This window comes from Betta splendens, chromosome 24 (genome assembly GCF_900634795.4).
Source record: "Betta splendens chromosome 24, fBetSpl5.4, whole genome shotgun sequence".
Lineage (NCBI taxonomy): Eukaryota > Metazoa > Chordata > Actinopteri > Anabantiformes > Osphronemidae > Betta > Betta splendens.
In genome coordinates this window covers 5,900,552-5,925,210 of record NC_040901.2, presented here as the reverse complement: position 1 = coordinate 5,925,210, position 24,659 = coordinate 5,900,552, and the positions used below count along the sequence as shown (strand labels likewise).

At 43.3% G+C, this 24,659-nt stretch overlaps 3 protein-coding genes across 6 annotated transcripts in view; 2 read left to right on the top strand and 1 right to left on the bottom strand.

Annotated features, from left to right (window-relative positions):
* LOC114849424 (1-phosphatidylinositol 4,5-bisphosphate phosphodiesterase beta-1-like) overlaps positions 1-13,628 on the bottom strand; it is a 100,990-nt gene extending 87,362 nt beyond the window's left edge. For 2 of the 3 annotated variants that reach the window (XM_055506419.1, XM_041069417.2), the window contains exons 1-4: positions 13,614-13,628; positions 13,006-13,124; positions 12,760-12,819; positions 9,984-10,070 (exon numbers count right to left, since the gene is read on the bottom strand). The gene's annotated coding sequence lies outside the window, so the exon portion shown is untranslated. Of the gene's footprint in view, positions 1-9,983; positions 10,071-12,204; positions 12,290-12,759; positions 12,820-13,005; positions 13,125-13,613 lie in introns of all 3 variants that reach the window. The other variant, XM_055506418.1, reaches the window with a different exon arrangement.
* Positions 13,629-13,659: 31 nt separating this feature from the next.
* Positions 13,660-19,906, top strand: fermt1 (FERM domain containing kindlin 1). 2 transcript variants are annotated; one of them, XM_029141578.3, is made up of 16 exons: positions 13,660-13,778; positions 15,157-15,311; positions 15,874-15,971; positions 16,105-16,240; positions 16,327-16,464; positions 16,568-16,751; positions 16,862-16,964; positions 17,031-17,138; positions 17,684-17,815; positions 17,942-17,991; positions 18,125-18,249; positions 18,426-18,532; positions 18,650-18,874; positions 18,964-19,088; positions 19,191-19,332; positions 19,430-19,906. In XM_029141578.3, exons 2-16 carry the CDS (start codon positions 15,161-15,163, stop codon positions 19,613-19,615), a joined length of 2,010 nt encoding a protein of 669 aa, XP_028997411.1. In that variant the 5' UTR covers positions 13,660-13,778; positions 15,157-15,160; the 3' UTR covers positions 19,616-19,906. The 2 variants fall into 2 exon arrangements, with proteins under 2 accessions (XP_028997411.1, XP_028997412.1); XM_029141579.3 differs by lacking the exon at positions 13,660-13,778 and adding an exon at positions 14,245-14,945.
* An 829-nt stretch (positions 19,907-20,735) lies between these two features.
* Positions 20,736-24,641, top strand: trmt6 (tRNA methyltransferase 6 non-catalytic subunit). Its single transcript, XM_029141580.3, has 12 exons — positions 20,736-21,019; positions 21,228-21,358; positions 21,447-21,556; positions 21,753-21,844; positions 21,925-22,008; positions 22,095-22,219; positions 22,338-22,508; positions 22,686-22,825; positions 22,923-23,008; positions 23,553-23,655; positions 23,750-23,836; positions 24,042-24,641. Exons 1-12 carry the CDS (start codon positions 20,913-20,915, stop codon positions 24,201-24,203), a joined length of 1,398 nt encoding a protein of 465 aa, XP_028997413.1. The 5' UTR covers positions 20,736-20,912; the 3' UTR covers positions 24,204-24,641.
* The last annotated feature ends 18 nt before the right edge of the window (positions 24,642-24,659 follow it).

Below are 24,659 nucleotides of genomic sequence, written 5' to 3'. Positions count from 1 at the left end.
CGAGCGAGTTGAACGCGACCCAACTTGTAAATTTACAATTACCTACCCTCAGTTGTTGCTGTGTAGCATCAGAATTAGCAGAATTACAGATTCCTCATTTCATTACCCCAATCCTTTTATTTTGAAGGGGAGATTCATCAGTATAATCGCAGAAGGGAATGAGAAAAGCCTGTTTACGCAAAGAGCAGGGCAGCGACCCGAGTGGCCCGGCCAAGTCAGTTACGAGGTGTAACTCACACGCCTCCACGCCGCTCTCCCACAGCCTGTCAGCGGCATGGCAAAGTCTGCCTCACCAAGCTTCCTGTGACTCACTTCCTGTCCCGGCCCTGCACCTGCACTCCCCTGGGTGATGTCATGGCAGGTTTTGCTCCTGGGAAATGCTCCCCATCTGGTATAATGCTTGTAATGCAGCGCGTGTGTTTATGTGCGTAACATCCATCAGCGCGCAGAGCACCCGCGTTCAATACGGCGCTTCGTAGCTTGAGCGACGACCGTTTTCTGTGAGCCTTTGGCAAAGACGTGTTGGACAGACAGGGAAGGAATAGTACAGTGGGTAGATGGAACATGGATTCTGTCCCAACGCTTGATTAATGGGATTTTTTTTCCTTTCTTCTTCTCTAATGTCCGCTTACTGCTTCTTGTGCCTGCGCATTCAATTGCATGTAAGACTCTTTAGCTTCACGTAATGAAAACTTCACCTCAGTGAGAACAGAGCACTTCTACTTTCCAATAAGGAGAAACAACCTCTAGATGTCCTCAATATCTGTAGGAATAATTACAGTAGGCCTCTCTACCATCGGTAACCGCAGTGAAAATGATAGATTGAGGGGAACACACTAGTTGGACAGGCCCATGAGTAAATGGAAATATTCTATGTGAATGAGTGCGTTTTTTTCCCTTATCCTGGGCTGCAAGATGATGGTTTCTACTAAACCAACATTTTTTTGCCCTTTCCTCCCTCAGATTGAATGAGTATGTATGCGGACGGGTGGAAATGCCATTTACCTATCGTCAGCGAGGAGAAATCCTTCCAAGGGTCAAGGGTAGCCGGCGTATATCAATATTCATTTCCTTTTCCGGTACATTCACAGGGCCTTTGCTAGTTTCACTCCTGCATAGGGCATAGTGTGCCTCATTAGTTCATGCTAAAAGCCTTCTGACGACATTAGCTGCTCTAATGGTCAGCTGTGGGAAAATCACAACTGTGTTCTCGCTTTTGATGTGCGCGTGGACGTCACGTCCATCTGGATCCAGCGTCGATGGCTGTTATAGAGCAGAAAGAGGTCAAGGAAAATTCAGACGTTCCCTATCAGCTGTTTGGGACAAAACAGCATCCAAATTTGGGACTGGTGAAATGTGAAATGCATACGTAGAAATATCTTTTCCTCATTAGAATGATCCGCATTTAGAGAACCGCAGTTTACTAACATTCGGGGGTTGACGTTGGACTGAATCTCTGTACTGTCACTGTGCAAACAGCGAGCGTTCTGTTGACTGGGACATAAAATAGTGCTGTTGGGTTTTGGGTTTCCAGAGTGGGATCAGGGCTGCAGTATATTGAGTCCATGTGGAGAGTGCGTTTTTAATCTGAGCCTTACCCACAGTCCTTCCTGTTTCTAATTTGGCGCTGCAGTGGTTTTGTCCTGCGGCCAAGAGCCTCTCTTCCACAGAGTGTCTATTTCCTCTGAAGTGAATAGTAGCAGGTGTGCTGGCCCGAGATCCCATGGAGACGTCCGCTTATGAATGGCCCACATCTCAGTCCTTCTTACTTGTCTTTGTTTTCCTTTTTGCGCCTTTATTCTTATTTTTCATTGTCCCACATTTTTTTTCCTCCTTCACGTTTTCTCTTCCTTCGGTGTTATGTCTTCACCAGCCTGTGGTTCCTCCTTTGTCTCTCTCGTCTCTTCTGATTTCCTTTTATTCTTTCTTTGTTCTTTTTTTCCCCTCGAGTTCAAGGTGTAGTGATAAAGTAACTCATAAAGCAGCAGCTTGTGCTAATGAAAAACAATAAAAAAGGAGCAGCGGGAACAAGGGCAGTATAAACCAGGGCAGACAATGGACACAATAAATCACGTAAAAACACGAGATTGGTGGGCGATAAATTGTCCTAACAGACAATACCACAAAACCTTTAGCAGGTACCACCAATAAACAAGTTCACATGGTCCAAATGTCCCAAATGATCTAAATACATTGATTATTTGATAAAAAAGATTCACTGGTGCACGCGCTGTCATGATGCCAGCCTGACAGCGACACCCTCATCCAATCTGTAAGCAGAGGAGACATGTTGTCATGCTGTTTCAAGGAGGCACTGCAATTGGAATTAACCTCTAGTGACCTTCACTTCTCCTCCCCTGCTTCCCCAAAACACACTCCCTAATGAGCCGGGCTAGAAGGGATACAGATTTTGCTTTAAGGCACATAAATCTTATCAAGCCAAAGTCGAAACCAAACCAAAAAAAAACAAAAACAAAGCGTTAAAAAATGCGCTGGCTGCCTAAGATCTGTGACTTTATATAGGGGTGAAATATAGTTGCAAAGCTATTAAGAAAATGAGGGTCTAACCAAAGGGTTGTTTAACTGGAACATATGAACCCTTAATGATGTTTGTGTTTATTCAATTTTGCTGCAACAGCATTTGCCAAAGTAGAATTTGTTGTAAACCTCATGAGATTCTGTTCCCAGAGGTTGTGAGTCTAATGCTCTACAGTACATTTCCAAGCACTCTGGGTATAGTTTATAGTAATAGGACATACACTCAGTGTTTTATGTTCATGAACAAGCTGCACTTATCCCTTTACCCTTTGTCATAATGTAACCTATATTAAATGTATACAACTTAACACTATTAGCTACACTGAAGTAGCCTTTGACCCCCACTAACAATGGAAGTTGTCCAACCCTGTTCAGCCCCATTCCCCCTTTTGCTCCTCTGACTTAGTGCCAAAGTCAACCACGGGCATTTACGTTTGCAGCCGTGGCGTTTCCGGCATCTGCACACGCTTGTGTTTACACAGGATGTTCAAACTTGATGCAGATTAAACAAATCCAATTTGGGGGCTGAGTTCAATCACCTCCTTTATTTCAACATTAAGAAGACGAAGCTGGGTTCCAGATCACCACTGCCATTTCCAAGAGAATAGGGTGGGGGGAATGATCTGTACACCAGTAAGTCCAGAAAGTATTTTGAGAGTCTTTATATGCGGATAGATGTCATCCGCTAGTTCCCACAGGCCTGCATGTGGTTGGACTTGCTCAGTGTGGTGTAGGGTATTTCTTTAAAAATCTCCGACTCTCCCTGGCAGAGTGTTATGGGGCTTCGAAGAACCCATGGGTATATTGGCATTGGTTCTGTTCCCACACTCATGGTGTAAACAGAGGCCTGGCTTAGTGCTCGCATGCCTTGACCAGACACACGTAGCACGATTCAGTGTTGTGAACATCGAAATTTGCCAGGACTTAGTTAATTTTGCATCAGATACAGTAATTGCTGATTGCTTAAACTCAGGAAACACGGTGCAGGTCAGATGCCAATTGTGCCAAGTTCACTTTCATCAAACAGCTTCCATGTTTGGCTAAGGGTCCTAAGCCCAATCTTCTGTTTGAGCCAAGCTATAGCTCCAAGGGTTCAGGATTCGGCATGGGAAAGTCTCCAGAAGCCTGGGTTGTCGGGTAAACAGGTCTGTCTCTACTGTATATTCATGAGAGCAGTCATTAGTTCAACAAGTAATTTAATTGCTGCTCGCTCCAAATGAAGCTTTGAGCTTGGCTGGTGTTCGTGTCCTCACCTGGGCACTCAGATTTAGGAGACCTTCCACAGCACCTGTTTGGCTAGAGTCCGGCTGTCCATCTGGTCCTTAGCTAATGCAGCCATTTCATTACGATGGAGCAGCTCCATTCAGAATGGCTAGCTGTCCATCTAATTGTATCACATTCTACAGGCTTTGTCACAGCATTCTTCCACCGGCTAAAGATTGCCGAAATCTCATCTGTCACATCAGAGGGGCCCTATTAACCCCTGACCCCTGGTTGGTGTGTGTGGACAAGGCCACTCCTCACACCCAACGCAGGGCCCATTAACACGTCGCCCCACTGTAGAAAAACTATTTTGACGGGCTGTAATTGGCGCTAAGTGATCGTGGACAAAGACTCCCTCTGTGCTGCCTGCTGGACTGAGAGGTACTGACCACTCTCTGAGCTTCACGCTTGACATTTCCTTTCTGAGTCCGATGTGAGAGGAACTAGAGAATCCCCTTCCTACACCGCCACCTCCTCCTTCATTTTGCCGTCCCTTTAGGCCACGGTGCGCCTTTGAAAACGTGAGATAATGAGGTTCTAGTGGGGAGAGCAGGCTGCATGGTCCAGATCTGTAGAAGGTGATTAATCCAATGGCAGGTCATTCCTTTCAGAGCCAGCCTAATTAGTTTATGTTAGCTGGAGAAGGTCAGGGGGCGTGTTTGACTGAGGCCTTTTCTGTAAATGCCACAATGGTGTGATGATCTGTAGGTGCAGGTGTAGCAGTCGGCTTCTTTAATGCTGCTTAACTTCGTTCAGGTCTGGTTCTAGACTACAATGTATAATATGAAAGTTTAAAAGCAGTATTACACATTCTAGACACTTTTGAGTTTATTACTGAAATAACAAAAACTCAAATGTTAGAATGTTCTCCAAATGACCTCAATAACACAACATAATAATAGGGGGAAAACCCTCAGTATCGTACTGTACTGTATGTGGAACAGTGGTAAAACCAACAAAAAAGGATGTACAAATAACTACAGACTATGAGGAATCATTTTATTGGCCTGCATTATTACACTGCTAACCCAGAGTTCACCCAGTGCTGCAAGCCACAGAATAAGTCCCTATGTAAGTATATGTCAGTGCCTTCTAATCCCATTTTATCATTTACCTTGCCTGAGTTCATATTGACAGCAGTCAGGGATGTAAATCCCTCTAATGTTTGAGTGTTATACAAAATGCCTTATTGCTGTATACAGCTTGTATCCTTAGCAACACTCCAGTGGAACCAAGCCCAGTTTCTCTTACAAAGCTGTATATTTAAGACAGGTCTAACTCCTTTCCGCATTGGCCATGCCATGCTCTCATCCCCCGTATTTAACAGCCTGACGTCAGACAGGAGAAGAGAAGGCAGTAGTGGAGACTTTAATACTAAATCTCTATCCCTGTCATTACCGGCGTGTGTGACCGCCTATCAGAGGCCCTTGAGTGATGTGGGAAACCCTGGGCCCTGTCCTCCCAACCCCTGTTGGCCGCCTGTTCTATCCAAACCAAACTAAAAGCTACAGACACAGCCAGGACTGACATCAATGAGATACCGAGCTCTTTATGCCGAACCCTTCTCACCACGCAAGCCATATTTCTGGATTCTCCATCCCATTAAGGCTAAATCAAAGGAAAGCATAGACTGTTCCTTTTGATAGCTGTTGCAATTGGCATTGCAGCTGGAGGGAGCATCCTCGCAAACTGACACTGTGGACGGTAGTAGGAAGAAATTAATGATCTGACCTTAGGCCACAAATGATGTATAGCAGCAGCAGCTTTTCTTATGTTCATCTCTACATTAATAATTGCTTGGACCGTTTTGCTTTAACAAGAATAAATCAACCACACCTTCCTTGACATGCAAGACCACTGAAGCCACGCACATTCTTTTTTGTGAATCCACACAAAGTTCACTGAGGTAAAATGGTACTATAAACAATTTAACATTAGAACAGGGCCAATAAATTACGTACTAACTGGTATATATACTATATATAGCATATAAATATTTATACAATGTACTATCATTGTGGGAAAAAATATTCCTCATGTTTTGTTTATTTGAACAAAAAGTGGCATTTTCTAAAGAAAAAATCAATAGAAGGCATTATTTTCCACTTACAGCAATCAAACACTACCTATAATTGCTAAACAGCTTTCTGCATGTTTTCACTTGTATTTCTGTCCATTCATCTTTAGCAATGAGCTCCAACCCTTTCAGGTTGGAGGGTCCTAAATAAAACATGAGGAATTGTTCTTTTTTTAACAATGAGGCCTCGTACATCATCATATTTTGGTTGAATAAAAGTAACTTAGTAACAATAATTTGCCGGGGGGGTTTTGAACTGGGCTTGACTGTAGCAAAAAGCAATCCAAACACTCATGTGCCCATGTGACGAGGCTCTTTATGAGAGGACACCTGCATCACCCAGTTGGCTCTGTGAAAGCTTCGTGAGGGAAAGCGGAGTGAGCACGAGGAGCCGACACAGGTTTGGTCCCAAGGGCTTTAAACCATCACTCCAGCCCATGGGTTGCCTTTGGCCCTGCTAACTGTTCCATGAAATGGGCCCCAGGAACAGTGCAAACCTCCCAGAAACAGGCTGCTCACTGTTAGCCAACAGTGCTGCCTTTGTGTGAAAATTGTCAAAGCTGGCTCTTTTCTACGCTGCTCCTGCCTTTCTTTTGAGTCTCAGCTGTGAGCAAACAAAGCTGGCTTAAAGGTTTGCATGATGGTTAGCTTGCTAGCTGGCCAGCCAGCCTGCGTTACTGTTTATGTCGGTGACAGCAATGGCGTTTGTGTTCCTGGGTCCTGCAGGTGGGGCTTCAATGGCTATTGAGAGAGACGACACAGTCAATGCACAAACCACTAATGAGGCCATCGTTAAGAAATAACACTAGGTTTTGGTGTTCGTGGGTAGTGGAGCTCAAGTTTTCATAAATGTGACCCAAATTAAATCATTTATGAGACTTAAATTTAAGCCTAAAATTTACTAAATTAAACATTTATGGGACTTGTATGCCATCATACTGCTGTTCTCCATTTACTGATCTGTAATAACTATGAATGATGAAAAGCAATGAACTCTTTACCACACAGATAATTCTTCCTAATATTTCTATTACAGTCACAGGCATGATTGCTGTTTATCTCAAGTAATATTTATTGTCTTGTCAGTGCATAAAATGCTTTTATCAGCTATTTGTTATAGTGATCGTTTCTGTGGTCCCGAGTCACCACAGCTTTGGGTTTGCATGAATGCTTTCTAGAAAATGTGTTCACTTTTAAAGCTGTGGGTAAAAACCAAGAAGCTATACAACACTGCAAAAATGAGCTATAGCTCCAGCTGCCATGGCACGGACAAATGCCTCAGCTTTTTATTAAGGGAGATAAACTTTGCTAAAGCAGCCCGCTCCTTTTTTTTCCCTTTTGGGTGGAAAGGAAAACCAGTAGCACTGGGTTTAACCATGTTTCACTTTGCATAATTGCTCCCAAGGTTGCTGTTTTTTATTTCTATGTTTTCTGTACCAATATAATTCATTTTCAGTGGCCAAACCAAATATTTGCAGCATGGCTAACACTGCTAAACTGAGATGTAGTTTGGGTAAAGAGACGTTTGCTTTGCCAGCTGCCCTGCAGAGACAAGGAAATAAACAAGTTCACTGTTCATCAACGGCTGCGCTTCTGATCGCGCCGTCACCCTCATTACCTCGCTGTGCAATAAATTCTTCAGAAAGTGTAGTGATAAACACACAATCATCCTAGGCACTGATGTTTAATTACACCTCGGGCCCACGCTCTGCATCGCACTTAGCTACGTGCTGCATGGTTTGATGGTAGACCAACTGTTTACTACTTCTTAGGAACAGATGACACAATCTGGAGGAAGACAGAGTCATTTACAGTAGTTAAACTCCCTGCTGAGAGGCCCTGCTGAAGGCTTCTTCCACAGACCTTTGCTGGGAAATATTTGCAATGGTTTCCATCCAGATCTGGGTCACTCGTTCCACATTCACTGCACAGGTGAGTTGGAGCAGGTTTGTTTGGCATTGGCCACTGGCTGTCCTTTCCTTTCCACAGGGCTGGGAAAGCAGCAGCCACAAACAGCCTGCGGCAACAAGACGCGCTTTTGTCCACAGCTCACCATGGCAAAACGACACCTCCGAGCCGCCTGCTGCCAATGTTGTCCAGGTCTCCCAGGACAGTCCCCGGGGACGACAGGACCTGCTGCGGGCCGGTCCAACAGAGGCAGAAGGAGAGTGAGAGCCCTCGGGAGAATAGGTAACTCTGTCAGCCAGCCGCGCTGCTGCAGCACGCACATGAAAACAACCTCTTTCACATGAAGTGTGTTTTGGCTTTCAAGGCTGTAATCATGGATGATTAGCCTAAGAACTCAATTCCGAGCCGAGGACTATTCCTTATTCCTGTCACACTGTCAGAAATTATATTTACCTACCACTTTTCCCAACTGTCCTAGAACGTAAAGGCCAACTTGACACATCTGTTAGTGTTAGTCAAGTCCAAATGCTAATATAAAGTAAATGCATCATGTCCTGAGACATGCAGGTGATTTTCTCTATAAGAAATATTTGCATGTTTTGTTTATTTAAAGACAGCTATTTCAAATATTAGATACCTCTGTCACCTCACATTAAAACTAAATGCATGTTTTCTTTTAATTTCCATATTAATTTTAAGCAAACTGGTAACATATTGTGCAATACATACAAAGGGCATTCACTGGCTTGTAGCTGGTTAATGACTCAAGCAGCATGACGCATTACGATGACTGATGTCACCCGCGGACAGATCATCACCCCATAACAGGTGCAGCCCTCTCTCCTTCCTCTCCTCACACTCTTGTTGCTGCATCTTGTTTTCCTCCACCATCTGAAAAACATCTGCACTCCTTCCTTCTCCCCCAGCCCAACTAATTTACTTCCACCCCTCTGTCCCGTCTCCCTGACTCTTTATGTCTTTCTCATTTTGGGCCAAAAATGGAAGCGCTGATTGTAAATATGTTGAGGTGTCAGCACCAGTAGAAAAGAGCCGCGTATTTCTGGATCCAAGCTGTGAGGTTGACCAAAGCATATTTTTATCATGAAAAGCCAACATGGAATGGGACGGCCATGTGCAGCTGCTGGTCTAATTTACTCTAAGCATGTACAAATAGGACGGCCCACACAGACCATAAAAGTGGAGTGGAGGTTTTGCTCAACGCGGCACTTTTGTCTGACCAGAGGCACAGGGACGCGTTCCAAAAAACAAACAGATCACAAAAGAAAAGAAAAGAGAAAACACACAGGCACACTCACATAATAGTTTGAATACAGTAGAGCAGCTCACAGAAGGATACATAAACAGTTTTTGCAGCACTGTTTACTAACAAAAATGTCTTACAAAGTAGATTAAATGACGTAACATTAATCATATGGCTCCTGAGTTCAATGTAGCATGAATGGGCTTGGTTTAACGAGGTCAGGGGCCAACTTTCCAAAAACTGTTTGTATAATTGGCATAAAACATCCCTATGTATATTTATGTATAGATTTTTTCAACACATCCTAAAGGAAGGTTTCGACCTTCAGGGTTCCACCAACATCCCTTCTGTTCATTTTCCATACATTTTATTATACCATGGAAAGTTTTATTTGCTCTAGAGCAATTTGCTCGGAAAACCCCCCTGTAGCTCTCGTGACATCTGTACGTTTGAAGACGTAAGCACAACATGCCCACGCATGAACACACACACACATATACATTTACATATGTCTGAATGGGGTTCCCCTTTAGACACCAGATAACTTCAAACAGCAAACTAGGTGCTAATGAACTGGATCCTGACAGGGTTTGCTTTCCATGAGCGGAGACCCGCCCAACAATGGACCCATTCACAGCATCTCAGCCATGGAAAGTGTTGGTAAAGTAATCCCACTAGAGTTTATGTGACCTTTTCTAACTCTCAATACGTCCTTCTCCCCACAGGTCTTTAAGTCTCAGCCAAAAACAACACTGACCTGCATCAGCTGATACAGGCAGAGGCTACCTACATTTGCATGCTTCAAAATGGCACCCATTCACAAACCAGTTGGCAAACTGATGTGGGGAGGAAAGGAGCACAACGCCCCGCTTCCTCCTACACTGTACCTGTGAGATCAGTCATGGCGACTTCAAGGGCACTGTCAAGGTCTGTTACCTTCACTCTGTCAGCATGCAGCGCAGGACGCGATCACGTGGCATCTCAGCTTCGCTCTGCACGAGTAGCGGAATCACCCGGCATCCTCTGCAGACAGTATGTGCAAGGAAAGGTGTTAGTTTGGCTAATCTTCTTATGCTTCTGGGGCAGCAAAGGGCTGAAACACTGCCAGCGAAAGGTAAAGGGATACTCTGCAGTGGGCCGTGTGTTACAGTAGCCGCTTTTCAGAAAGAAGTGCAATATTTAAACATGTGATATCCTGTTTCAAACCACAGTTCGGAACAGCCTCTCCTCTGGATGTGAGGGCCATACTGCACTGACAAACTGTATTTATGGCTATCTGACCTGACACCATGACAGGTTTTATTTCTATCAGATGTTTCCACACAAGAAGAGGTGGGCAGTGAAAAGGAATATCGGTCCTGGCCTGGTCAACTTCTTTGGATTTTGCTTTGCTTTAGCAACATAAAATGCTATTTACTACCAACATAAATTAATAAATCACTCATCTTTAATATAAAAGAGCATTTATACCTGACTAAACGATTACACAGTCTATTTAGAACAAGGTCGTGTCTAAGCAAATGAAGGAGCTTTCAATCAACACATAATCTATATTTGCTGGTCCCTCTGCATTGTGCACCTCTACACTATTACCGACTATTACACCTGGGTATGCCTGACTCTCATCACAACACAATTTAACACGATACTGACATTTGTAAAACAAATAACCTGCCAGGTGCAGGTTTGCCTCGGGTCTTCGTTTTGATTTGTACAGGACTGGAATGTAAGAATAAATCTGCTCCCATGAACACGGAGTGAGAACCAGGACAAAGACATGACTCTGACAGCCTTGAAGATCAGACCTGTAATTCTCTACAGGTCATTAGGCAGTGTAGCCTTTACTCCCCAGGGCCCAGCGCTGTCAAGAGACCCTCTTCACTGTGTTGTTTCTCGAGCCTCCTGACCCCCAGAAGATTAGACCTGTGCTTGCACTGGGTGGCGGAGGTGGGAGCGCCCGAGGGGAGGTAAAGACAATGTGGAATACGGCAAAGTGAACAGTTAGTCAGGCAGTAACCTTGTAAAAACAACTCCTTTGAACACTGTTTACTTCTAAACTTGCATTAAGTCATGAATGGGACCTCCAGCGGCATGTCAAAGGAGGCGGTGAGGTCAGTTACTTCTTGTTACGTTCATTACTCCCCCTTGCTTATCCCATCTCCTCACTACATCCCTGCAAGATCAGCCCCCCTCACCTCGGCCCGAAAGCATGGGCCTCGGCAGCATGAATGGGGCATTGTGATGCGTCTCCGTCACGGCAGTGAATGTTTTCACTTCCATTTGATCCGTCGGCGAGGCTGCTAATTGGGTAAGCGTGTTCCCAGGTCACCGGGAGGTTTCTCTTTCCATAAATACAGAAAGCCGGCAAAGGCTTCTACAGATGTTGTTTCCCACCCGCTTCCAAGTAGGTTCAGACCAGCTTCAGGCAGTAGATGTAATTTATTGTGTCTAAAACCACAGTCCAAAATGTTTCCTTCTCCTTCTCCCCATCACTCTAAACACTGCATTTTATCATTCCCTCAGGCTCGGTAGAAAGGTTTATATTTGTCCTTTCTTAGCGTGGTCTGTGTGTTATGTGTTGTTATAAAACCACAGGTGTCATGATGACATGACTTGGTGTTACTTTGTCTGTACTCTATCCAGTACATCCAGGCCTGACAGGTCCAAATGATGTTATTTTCCATGTTTTTGTCCACCAGTGACATAGTTTATGATGCTCAGGGTTTATTTGTTTGTTTCTGTCATGGAATTTACATTTCCTCTCTTACACAAGGAGTCAAGATGACCTCATGTGCCAGCACCGAAAATTCAGCACTAACACAGAGTTTAAACAGACTCGCAGGGATGTTTGCTGCAGTACACTTCATCTGTAGGGTGTGGTCAACATGGTCAAGTGGTCGAAGTAACTGTCCTTCAGCTGAAGCGCCCAGATTTAAGGCAAAAACCCACAACGTTGGAGTGTCCTTGAACACTTGGCAATTCCAGGACTGTGCCTCGGTGGCTGACTCTGACATCTGCCGTCCCTGAGTGGGACAAATTCCTCCCGTAGATGTAACATGTTTTTCATGGTTCATGGTTTTGCATTTTATGTCTTGATGAAAAATCTGTGATTTTTTTATCTTAAGTGTGTAAAAAAAAATCACAATTAGCTACTTACTTGTTTAACTAATAGGTGGGTTACTCAGAAGTAACTGCTGGTTACTGCTATAGGAAGCACTCATCCTAGAAGATTCAGCTGTTTCCTTGTGATAGAAACATTATGAGATAAAGGGAGTGATATATGTCTTTAAATTAAGAGTGCAGTTTAAGTTTCAGCTTGCATAGTTTCATCCATATCTAAATGTTAAGCTGGAAAACAAACTTGCTCAATATGTTAGGTGATAGTGCCACACTGTGGCAGCAACTGAAAATGTCCTGAAGGGCTACCTAGGCAGAAAGGACATCTCAGTCCATGAATACCCCAAACACACCTTCATCTAACCAATTACTCAGTTTTCACCAAATATGTCAAATAACTTAAATAACTTGTAGAAACATCCATGAAAATCTTATAATAACGTATTAAAACATACAAGGTAATATATAGGGGTACACTATCTAATTAAACCCAGAAAAGTTAATTGAATGATTTTTCTAATTTGAATCCATAAAAAGGGTAAGTCATGTAGTCATTGTTTGCATTTGCTGAAACGGCTCTTTTTATTGTACTTACCAATGAATCTGGTCTTACTGCAGGACAGCACGGGGGGCGTCACACCTCCTAACGTAGTCACTGTAACATTATGCACGAGCAGACAAATAAACACACCTACATATTAAAAGCTGGAGGACTGCATACAGTAGCTGGCTATCTGTAGGATGTCCCCCGTTTACAGTAGCAGAAACGCTCATTTCATTACTTTTACTGTAGTGCTTTTGTAGTTTGACAAACTGGCAATAATATGTGGAAAAGACATACTGTGGTGATTCATCTTGATTGAATCATTGGACAGGATGTGGGCACGAAGGAGGGAGGCTGATTCATCTGAGGTAAACCATTATTCATCGTGCTGTAGCCATCTGTGAAACTTACTCCACCTAAACCCAAGCAGCAAGATATATTATATGTTTACCTAACCTATTCAGATGATTTTAAAAATTACTAAACATTTGTTTGTGTGCTCAATGTGCCCAACATAAGAGGGTACAATACAAATAATATATATAGAATATTATCGACGCTGGAGTTAAGTTTGCTCATTTTTCAAAGTAAAGTTACCCCATTCTGCTACTTGTGGTTCTCCTTTATAGTCTAGGCTGTTTTTACTTTGCTAAACGCTTACTTACATCTATGTTTGCTTCACTAACTGAATAGCATCCTGAAAGGTTTTGCAGCTATGCTAAACACGTCTTTTTTAATAATATGCTATTATGATACGTTTACGTTAGCTTATTTTGAGGCACGCATGTTGCTATAGAGTCTACGTCATATTTAATATTTAAATAAACCAAAGCTTTACAGGCAGAGAAATTTTGTTAGAAATATTTCTTTACATTAATGTTGTGGCGTCTGCGCTCTGAACTTACCTTTGATGACGCTACCTTTCCTTCCCGCTTACGCATGACGTCACGTCAGCGCCCTCGCGTACCTGGCTGAAAGGGGCGGGGTTCAAATTTCGACACGAGCCTCGTTCGTTCATTCGAGATCGAGATTTCCAGGAATAGTTCAGGAGCAGAAAACTTGGAATCCAGGTAGGACTGATTTTAGATGTTGGGTTTTTGCGCAACTGCAGTAGGAGAAGGGTTAGTTCTAGTTTTACTTATTTTATAACCACTGTACTTTCAAAATAAATTACATTACATGATGAGGAAAGGTCCAGTTGGGCCTGAGCGTCTGTGTTGTACCTTTACTGCTATTGTACTATTAATATCGGTCTAAAACAGTAGCATATGTGTTTATATTTATGTGAAGTTAGCAGAATAAATATTTATAAAATAGATTTATAATAATATAATACACATTTATTTATTCATAATAAATAACTATAATAATAATAACCCTTATTATGTTTACAGACAGTGTGTTTTATTGAAAAACATTAAATAAACTAAATATGCATAATGCTTGTGAACTAGTGAACTAGTTACACACTAGCTATGTGCTAGTGTGTAACTGTATTGTTATTCCCAATGTGGAGGTCTTCATTCAGTGCTTATCACACAAAGAAAAAAAGAATGGATTTTCTCTTGTTTGCATTTGATAAGCCCCAACTTACACTATAGCACCATCCATTACTTATTGTTGTTTTTGTGCAAAGCAGTGTAATATTTTGAAACTCGGTTCACACCGACACGTCTCAGCAGACTCGACTTTTTAAACGTACCCTGCAGCTGCATGAGGAGGGAGCAGCAGCCAGAAAGCAGATTTTGTTCATTAAACCTAGACTCCCGGCTGCATAATTTCACAGCTCAGGCTTCGCTGGGCTGCTCACGGCTACTGGACAATTGAAACAGGTAATTCTGTTGATGGCCTCAGTCCATAGCGCGTGTGCCGTTGTGCATGGTGCTGCTGTGAAATGAAAGGAGCTTGGTCCGATGTGTGAGGAGGCTGTTGTTTTGCATGGTCATGAGATTCGTGTCCGTGCTCGTCACACATTCCAGAGCTCTACTCTCGCTGCCCCTCCTCTACTCTCCTCGTTCATACCTGCCTGATTCCGTTCATCTTCCCTGCTCTCCTGTTCAAATCAAGCCCCCAGTGTACTGGTGCAGCGCGCAGAGCTGTACAGATGTGAATAATGTTGTCGGTCTTTGTGTTTACTGATGTGTTGTGAGGGATGTACTTCGGGGGAAGCGGCATCATTGCAGAGATGCTGCAGGAGAAGTGAGGTCAAAGTCTTTGGCACCTTAAGAACAGGAAAGGTGAAGAATGAATGTGTCTGCTAGCTGGAAAACTATTCATTCTTAATCATGGTTTAATCCTTAAAGGAACTAAAGACATAAACATATTTTGTAGGATGCATTCATCATTCATCTCATCAGCGGAAGCAGTTGTTCCCTGTTAATATATATATCTGTGTACTGTATGTCTACAATTTGGGCATTGTCTCTTCCATCTTTTTTTAAAAAACAGAGCCATGATCAGAGCTCCAGAACACGCAGACACATCATGGGAACTGGTCGTGAAGGTGGATCAAAAAGACGGTGAAGAACCTGAAGCAGTGAAGCTGAGGGTGAAGGGAGACCTGCACGTCGGAGGCCTCATGTTAAAGTTGGTGGAAAAGATCAGTAAGTGTCTTTGATTAGTTAACATCTGCATTCAACAGTAGAGAGAAAATATATTTTACTGCATTTCAAACAAGTAGATTGAGTTTCATTATCCCGTAAATTTCCCGTGTCGCTCTTGCATTGGTCCTACAAACGCTGCTTGGATCTCTGCTGCTGCAACAACAGGACTGTTCAAGCCACACCCTTGTTTGCACTTTTCTAGGCTGCAGGGCCATTGTTGAGTCACAGTGCATTGGTTTTTGCAGCCCTATAGGGGACAAGGTTCAACTAGATTGGACCTGATAGCTCTGTTAGCTCTGTTTCCTTCACAATAAACAGAGCCGATTGTTGCATGATGGCAGCATCAGATTTAGAGGTTTAAGGAACATTAAACCCAACAGATGACTAAGTAGGTTTTCATCAGTGGAGGGATTTCCACACCTCGCCATAAGATGACAGCGAGTAGACTCATAATAGTACACCATACTTTAATCATGTGAGAGTTACCCTTTTAACTTGATCTGACAGTATTATGGTAATAACAAAAGCAGTGGCCTGTTGTACTCACTGTGTGTGTCTGCAGAGGTTCACCAGGACTGGTCAGACCACGCGCTGTGGTGGGACAAGAGGCAATCCTGGCTGCTGAAGACTCACTGGACGTTGGATAAGTATGGAATCCAGGTAACACCTAAGATGGCGAAGCGATGCAATCAGCATGTAGAGTGGTGCCCATTCCAGTCATGGCAGGAATAATCCTGCCGGTGGTTGTGTGCAGCCGAAACCGATATCTAAGATGTGAAGTGTTGCCACACAGGCTGACGCCGACCTGCTCTACACGCCGCAGCACAAATTTCTGCTGCTGCAGCTTCCCAATATGAAAACCATCAAATTGCCCGTTAGTTTCTCCAGCGTGGTCTTCAAGACAGTAACAGAGATCTGCCGGATACTCAGTGAGCTTTTGAGTTTTTTGATTGCAATACAAACTTGTATTATTTGAGTGGGTGTCTCTGTATAATCAAAACCTCCCCCATTTCAGACATCAGAAGACCAGAGGAGCTCTCGTTGTTGAAGCGCCCGGATGATACGTGCAAGAAGAAAAAGAAGAAGGACATGAGCTCACAGCAGGAGGAGATCTGGGACATTGACTTGCTCAGTGGGGGGCAGGGAGGCTCAGGTACTGGGACACAAAGTCTTAAAAGGGCTCAACAGGTTTTTTTTAGCATTGAACCAAGTTCTATGGTTTCACCATCTATCTTGATTCTTTACTTCTCCCAAAGGTCCAATGTATAGTAAGACCATGACAGCAACCTATGACCCAGAGAACGGGATGCCGGTATCTGCCACCAGTGTCTGGTTTGGAGAAAACCCTCTAGCTGACTGTCAGCCCAACCTGCCACCTGCTGAACTGGCCAAGATGTTTCAGTCCCTCTCGCTAACGGATAAAGCGACCCTCAGTTCAGGGTAGAATCCCAAACCCATGATCTTCCCCCCACAACTAGTGCTATATTCATTTAATGATTTTTATATGTATAACCGATCTGAGTTTTTATTGCGATTATTACGATTGACAGGTGGTTGGACTCGTCTCGTTCCCTCATGGAGCAGGGCATTCAGGAAAATGACAAGCTGTCGCTTCGCTTTAAATACAACGTCTTCTTTGACCTCAATCCTAAAGTAAGTACAGTCTGAAACAAGAGCAGATTCGGTTTGAAGCTGTTGCACTAACCGAATCTCTTTTAGTACGATGCTGTCAGAATCACGCAGCTCTACGAACAGGCTCGCTGGGCCATTCTGCTGGAGGAGATCGACTGCACCGATGAGGAAATGCTGATGTTCGCTTCACTACAGGTGAACTACATGACATCCCTGCTATGAAAGTGATGCAAGAGGCTATATTCACTGAAGAAAGCAACAAAAAGTCACCAGAGACTAAATCAAAGTGCACAGAATATGTGAACCTGATGACACAGGCAGTCCTAATTTCTAAAGGACACAGTAAAGTGTTACTTTGAGTATTAGTAGCTCTATTATCTACCCATGAGGGGCAAACAGTGTTTAGAGCCACACAAGAACATGCCTGGACACGAGGAAAATCTCCCTGGGAGGAGAAGGAAGAGGTGCAGGAAGAGAGGCTTAAGTAGAGGGTGAAGCCGTGTGGTAAGAAAAGCCCAAAAGCTCCCCATCGGACATGTTTGCTGCTACATCTTGGAGCATTTCTAATTGGTTCATCTAAATGTTAGGAGAGTGATTCAGAACTCGCAGAGATCAGTGTTGCACTCACCTACGTACACAACGCACAAACACTGACTCATCCCAGCCTTGCGAAACCTCCTAAATCGTGCCGTTGTTCCTCAGAACAACCTTGCTCATCGAAAACCTGACTCTCCTTCCAGTATCACATCTGCAAACTGACGATGTCCAGCGAGCCGCTGACCCAGTCCAACGAACCAGAGGTGGATGAAGTCGACGCGGCCCTTTCCAACCTGGAAGTGACGCTGCAAGGTGCACACGCAGACAAAATTCTGGTAAAGGTGTTTTCTGTACGCAACGTGCGTTTTCTGCGCTGTCTCGGCGGTTCCAGCTGTTTTCGAGCTGAGGCTGATGGGTAGAGAACACCCCGGATGACTGACTGTTATTTGTTACACCTCCAGGAAGACATTACAGACATTCCACAGCTGGCAAATACCCTCCGGCTGTTTAGGTAAATCCCTTCTTTACACTATACTGCACTTCTACTACTAGAGGGTACAGAAGTGATAGCTGCTCAGTCACTGTGCTAGTGTTGCATCAGTGCAGCAAAGGTTGATTGTATTTCATTGTATGTCCTGCATTAGGCCCAAACGGTTGACGCTCCGCCCATTCAAGGAGTACTGGTTTGTATTTAAAGACACCACCATCTCCTACTACAAAAATGCAGAGGCGGCCAAAGGGGAACCAATCGAGCAGTTTCACCTCCGAGGTTGGTAAAGTGTTTACAAAGATTAGGTGGATACAGGATTAGCCTTTAAATACATACAACCTTAAATACATCTACAACATACAACGCCATAAGTAATGACTGAAACTCGTTTTTTTGTTGATGATGATCTGATTTTGTCAAGCTAATAACAAACTAATAGCTTTGTTATTGGGCAGGTTGTGAGGTAGTTCCCGATGTAAACGTCACCGACAGGAAGTTCGGCATCAAGCTCCTGCTTCCGGTTGCTGATGGAATGAACGAGGTGTACATCCGATTTGAAGACGTGAGGGCCCTCTTGTTGTCTCTGCCCCTAAAAACATGGTCCTCTGATGCATTGACAGTATGTTCTAACTGCAGATATGTGAGGAGTGTATGTGCTGTTTTTCTACCTGTGCTGTAGGAAACGCAGTACGCCAAGTGGAAAGCCGCATGCATCCTGGCCTCCAAGGGCAAGACCATGGCCTACAGCTCCTACAAGACAGAAGTGAAGAACATCCAGTCGTTTCTGAAAATGAAGAGCCTGGCGCCCCCTCCTGGTCAGGAAGCCCCGGACCTCGACTCAATGGAGATGAATCCTGAGTGTTTTGTTTCTCCACGATACGCCAAGAAGCAAAAGACCAAACAGGTTTGTGAGTGGAGCGTAACTTACTCAGCTTTACCAGCGCTCATCGCTGCTACCTTGTTATAACCCTGGCTTTGGTGATTTCTGCTAAGCTGACAGCACGTATCCTGGATGCCCATCACAACGTAGCACAGCTGTCCCTGACGGAGGCCAAGATGCGCTTTATCCACGCCTGGCAGTCACTTCCAGACTTTGGTATCAACTATTACATTGTCAGGTACAGTGTCCATATTTATAGATTTTACAAATACACATACATAACTAATAAATTAACCACAATTTGGTTATGAATGAGGTTTTGCTGATATTTCTGCTTTAGATTTAAAGCCTGTAAGAAGGATGAGATTCTGGGGATCTCATACAACCGTCTGATCCGTATTGACATGTCCACTGGTCTGCCTGTTACCACATGGAGGTTCGCCAACATGAAGCAGTGGAACGTCAACTGGGAGATCAGACAGGTGTGAGATTGTTCTCTCCTAAACCTTGATTTCACCCATTTCTTCATTCAGCAAAGAATTTTATTTCCGACGTTGTGAACCACTCCTTTAATTCCAGGTGCAGATAGAGTTTGACCAGAACGTGTCAATAGCCTTCTGCTGTTTGAGCTGTGACTGCAAAGTTGTTCACGAGTTCATTGGAGGTTACATATTCCTGTCGACACGAGCTAAAGACCAGAATGAGACGTTGGATGAAGAATTGTTCCATAAACTGACTGCTGGCCAAGAGCAGCACAAGATATAGGACTGTGATTCTTTATTTGCATGAATGTTACAATGTGAAAATGTCAGCTTAGCAATTAAACACCTGAACACTGAGCAAATGTATAACTGTATCATGGACAGGAAAATAACACATTTCTGTGTAAAGATCACTGTCAACAGTTTTGACAAAAAACTGCTTTAGAGATGAAGAGTGAAAATCTGCTTTTCTCTGAAAACGTGGATAGACAATCATTTGTCAGTTATGTTTTTTTTTTATGAAGAGTCCTCATGTCAATGTATAAAATCAATAAATTTGTGTTTTTGGATTTTATTACTGCTTTAATTTGACTGACTTATGTTTACGTGTGTGTGTTTACATGTATTGAACTTTGCAGGATAAATTGGTCACATAATTTATATGACTTTAAAAATATTCATACTTCATAGAAACTCAGCATGCATCAGGTTCATGAACAGCTTTATGCATAGAACATAAGTTCAGAAACTCTAGAAGCTTTTATAGAACCAAGATCTCCTTGCCGGTTGCTCTTTCAAGGGCCTGGCTGCTAAATGGAAGTACACTAGTGGTGGGCAGTTGGAATTGGCACACTATTAATGAGCTGTTATAAAACACCAGATTTTGTCCTCATGGTGGGATATGAAACGCTATGAACTGTTAACTGTGATGAAATGCCATCTAGCATTATGATCTCCCACACAATAACTTTTATATAATAATTAGGAATGTATTTCTACTATTAATACTTTTTATTTAAACAATTGTCGATTAATACATTGATTGTTCATGAATTATTCAAATACGTTTATGATAATAGAATTTTAAGAGTACAAATTTAATTGTTCAAATAAATTCATGATAATAGAATTTTAAAAGCACAAACTGAAAACACGTGTTTTAAATAACTTTATTTTATAATAATAATTACAGCAGTTATATACCACGTAAAACTTGGTTGAGTTACACAATAAATGATTGAAATAAATAAAAAACTACAGAACAATTGCTGGTTTATCGATGATTCTGAAATGTACTACTCTTACCTGAGTCATCGCACTTTGCTCCCATTGGCTGCAACGCGCCTCTACGTCCATGGAGCCAATCACAGACATTTGCGTTAAAGCGGGACGGCGTTGACAATCTGAAATCGTTTAGTCGCCCTAGAACGCTAGGGAAAAGAAAGCTAACACGTGGAAATAGTAATCTGTTGTGTATTCCTTACATATCAGGATATTGCAGTGCCTTTATCAACAGCGGCTCTGTAAAATTAGCTGAGGGCGACGTCTACCACCTGACTAGCTGATTCAGCTGCCTGATCATGGCGGATACCGGAGACGAGGATTGTCAGTATAGAATTAAAGAAGGTGACTACGTTGTGTTAAAACGAGGCGATATCTTCAAAGCGGTGCAAATCCAACCCAGGAAGTGAGTCGATAACCCTTAAATATGTGTCATTTAACAAGGCATTGGTATTGAACCCTGTCTGCCGTGTTATCACTGCAATCAATGGTTTTCATCCTTTGAAGTTGCTCTGCTCGGGTTAACAGCAGACACAGGCATTCTCTACACATGACGTTGCATTAAGTTGTGTAAACAGGTAAATTCCATGTGTTTGCCTTCGTCTTACTCACAGGAAGGTGATCTTTGAGAAACAGTGGTTCTTCCTGGATAATGCAGTGGGTCATCTGTACAGCACCACGTTTGACATCGGGTCTGGAGGGGCACTGCAGCCACAGAAGCTCAAGGAAAACGAGAGCTGTAGTGGTGTGTAACCTGCTGTCAGTGGTTTTTTTTTCATGCCGTTCTATGTAAAACTATAGATTGATGATTGGCTTCATGTGTTTCCCCCCAGATGCAAAGGAAGCAGGCACAGACAACAGACACATTGTGGATGATGGAAAATCACAGAAGCTGACCAGAGATGACATTGAGACGCTTAAAGAGCAAGGTCTGAAGGGTCAGGTACATCAATAACCTCAGATTCACGTTTCTACATGGGGACATATTGCATTACACCCATTAAATGGGTCTGTTTGAGAATAAAGAATACAGAGACATTTCCTTTTATATTTTAATAAGCCTGGACTTTCGCAGACAGTGTTGAAAGGCAGTTGACAGCTATGGCAATAAGTCAGTGCGTTGGCTTTTGTCTCCACAGGAAATCATTCAGCAGCTTATAGAAAACAGCTCCACCTTCAGAGATAAGACTGAGTATGCCCAGGATAAATACATAAAGAAGAAAAAGAAGAAGTGAGTCTCTTCTTATCATGCAAACAAACCACAATTTTGATTAAGTAATAACAGTTTTTTTCCATCTTGCTCTTTGTCAGGTATGAAAATACTGTGACAGTTCTGAGGCCGACTTGTCGCATCTTGGCTATGATGTACCACGGTCGGGAACCAGGGAAGATCTGGTGAGCTGCCAGCAAGATGTGTGGAAGAAGAATTATTTTTGAAAGGGAGAAGGTGATTGATTGTTGTCTGTGTCTTTGTGATTCAGTCACCTGCGGTATGACACACTTGCCCAGATGTTGACTTTGGCAAACATCCATGCTGGCAGCAAAGTTTTGGTTTTTGAGACATGTGCTGGTCTTGTGCTGGGAGCTGTCATGGAAAGAATGGGGGGTATGTTATACATAATATATTTTTTACTACTTGACTACCGTATTTTAGCTTTTTCCTTTTTTAAAACAAAGCTTTACATCTGGCCTCTGCACATTTACAATCCATTTCCTTCATTCAGGCTTTGGATCAGTGATCCAGATGTACCCAGGAGGGGGGCCGGTCCGGGCTGGTGTGGAGAGCTTTGGTTTCCCTGCACATTTTCACGATACGCTGCATGAATTTCCCATCTGCCACGTCAATGCTCTGCTGGCGGGCACTCTGGATACCACTGCAAAAGAGCCCAGTGCTGGTAGGTGTCTCTATCTCTGCAAGCTGTTTATAGACTTTTGGGTGTAATGCACTAGCTGGAAGGTAGTGTTGATTTGCTAGAGAGAAGGAAAAATATCCTTTTTATCGCTCCATACTGATCACAAGTTTGCTTTTGAAATGTATTCATTCTGTGATGTGTTCCACTCCATCATTAAAGATGAAAATCAGTCCGGCGTAGTTGCAGAAGAAGAGCAAAACCAGCGCGAGGTAGAGCCGCAGAGCATGGAGACCAGCACTGCTGATGCTGTTGGGGACGACCAGGAGAAAAACGAGAAGGAAAAACGCAAAGAAGCCAAAGTACGTTGCCTGTTTACCAACCCAACCATAACTTCCGTCTTGCTTTATTTTTTTTGTATTGCATGTATTAATTTCTCCCTGTTTGTGTTTTTTTAAGACTCAGGTTAAGAAGTTGAAGCTGGAGGAGAAGCGGAAGAAGCTGGCAGCTGTAGCTTCCTTACTGGAAGCACGTAACGCTGATGGGTTGGTTTCATATTTTGCTGTTCTCTGAATCGCTTCAAATGGTGAACAACACTAATTAAAATGGATCCATGGTGATGAAGAATTGATAAAACTATTATTCTGCACCAAACGACTAAATCATTTCCCTTCATCTGAGCTCGAAATCGATGATGAGCGTATTGTGCCCACGCGAGGCGAGCGAAGTGATGCTTTACAGCTCCTCGAATGCAAAATGTAGCATTTTTATGATTAATGGTTAAATTGTTGTGAGGATGACACATGAGGCTGAAGTATCTGTATTGATCTGGTTGCAATATTGACTTTCCACTACCCTCTATATCATAAAGACCACCACAGAGCACAGACTGTTTTAAATCAGCGTTTTTTACTGACCTTCATCCTCCAGCTGGATGTAATGTGAAATGAATGTCCGCAATAGAAAGGCACTAAATCGTCCTGTAATAAGTCCCATACTGCTTCCCTACACATTTAATAATAAAGCGCGCAGACGCTGTATTTCTTGTCGGACAGTTTGCTTGATCATCTGCTTGTTTCTCACGCGCAGGTTAGTTATAGCCAGTCGGTTTCAGCCGTGTTCCGTCCTCATGGGCCTGCTCAAATTCCTCGCGCCCTCCAGACCCTTCGTCGTCTACTCCCAGTACAAAGAGGTGGGAAACCTAAACTCCTTGTTGTTACTAAAGTCATGATTTTCTGTGTGCTGATGTTTTTTTTTATTCTGATTTCCCGTTTTGATGCCTGAAGCCTCTTATAGAGTGCTACACAAAACTTAGGGAGCACGGTGGGACGGTCAACCTTAAACTCACAGACTCCTGGCTCAGACATTATCAGGTAGGTTTTAAAGTTTTCTTACATAGAAGGTTTGCAGTGACCTGATTTGACATTCATACTCTGAATGCATATATTTTGTCTATCTTTCTCAGATTGTGATATTAAGACAACTTGAGTTTGTCTCGTCAACGTTTGTTCTTTTATTGCGTTTTCACGTCCAGCACCTTCAGTTGCATTAACGTCCCCTGACGGTTTATGACCCCAGGTGTTGCCTAACAGGACGCATCCTCTGCTTCTGATGAGCGGGGGCGGGGGCTACCTCCTCTCAGGGACCACGGTTGCCACGGACCATCAGAAACCTGCGGGCGCCCAGCGAGCCGAGGAACCGGCACCAAAGAGACTAAAGCTGACGGACACCGAGGCGTAAACACAACAGCAGACGCGTCCGATCGGGTGAGGGCCCGTTTCCAGTGACCTATAGGAGCTTCCGCTTCACTTCCACCTTCACTTCACCTGGCACATGTGGAAGAAGTGGAACCGGTGTCTGGTTTGCATTCATCAGATCACATGGACTTGTTCATTCAGATCAGTGCATAATGCTGAGGAGTAAACTACACCTTGTTTAGGCGATTTGAGCTCAGTTTGTTTGATATGTTCAATAGGAGCTGCTGCATCATTTTCTTTCATGTGCGACAGGTTTTCTGTCTTCATACTATAACTTTTTGCTTCTTACAGTAGTTGATGCTCTACAATTTTAAGTTCATAACCTTTCTGCACTATTAGTTCCATGATCCTGTTGCCCATGCAGCTTCACTGTGAATTAAATGTACAGAGTGTACAGAATAAAGCAGCCATTCTTAACAGACTCGTGTGTAAACTCTTC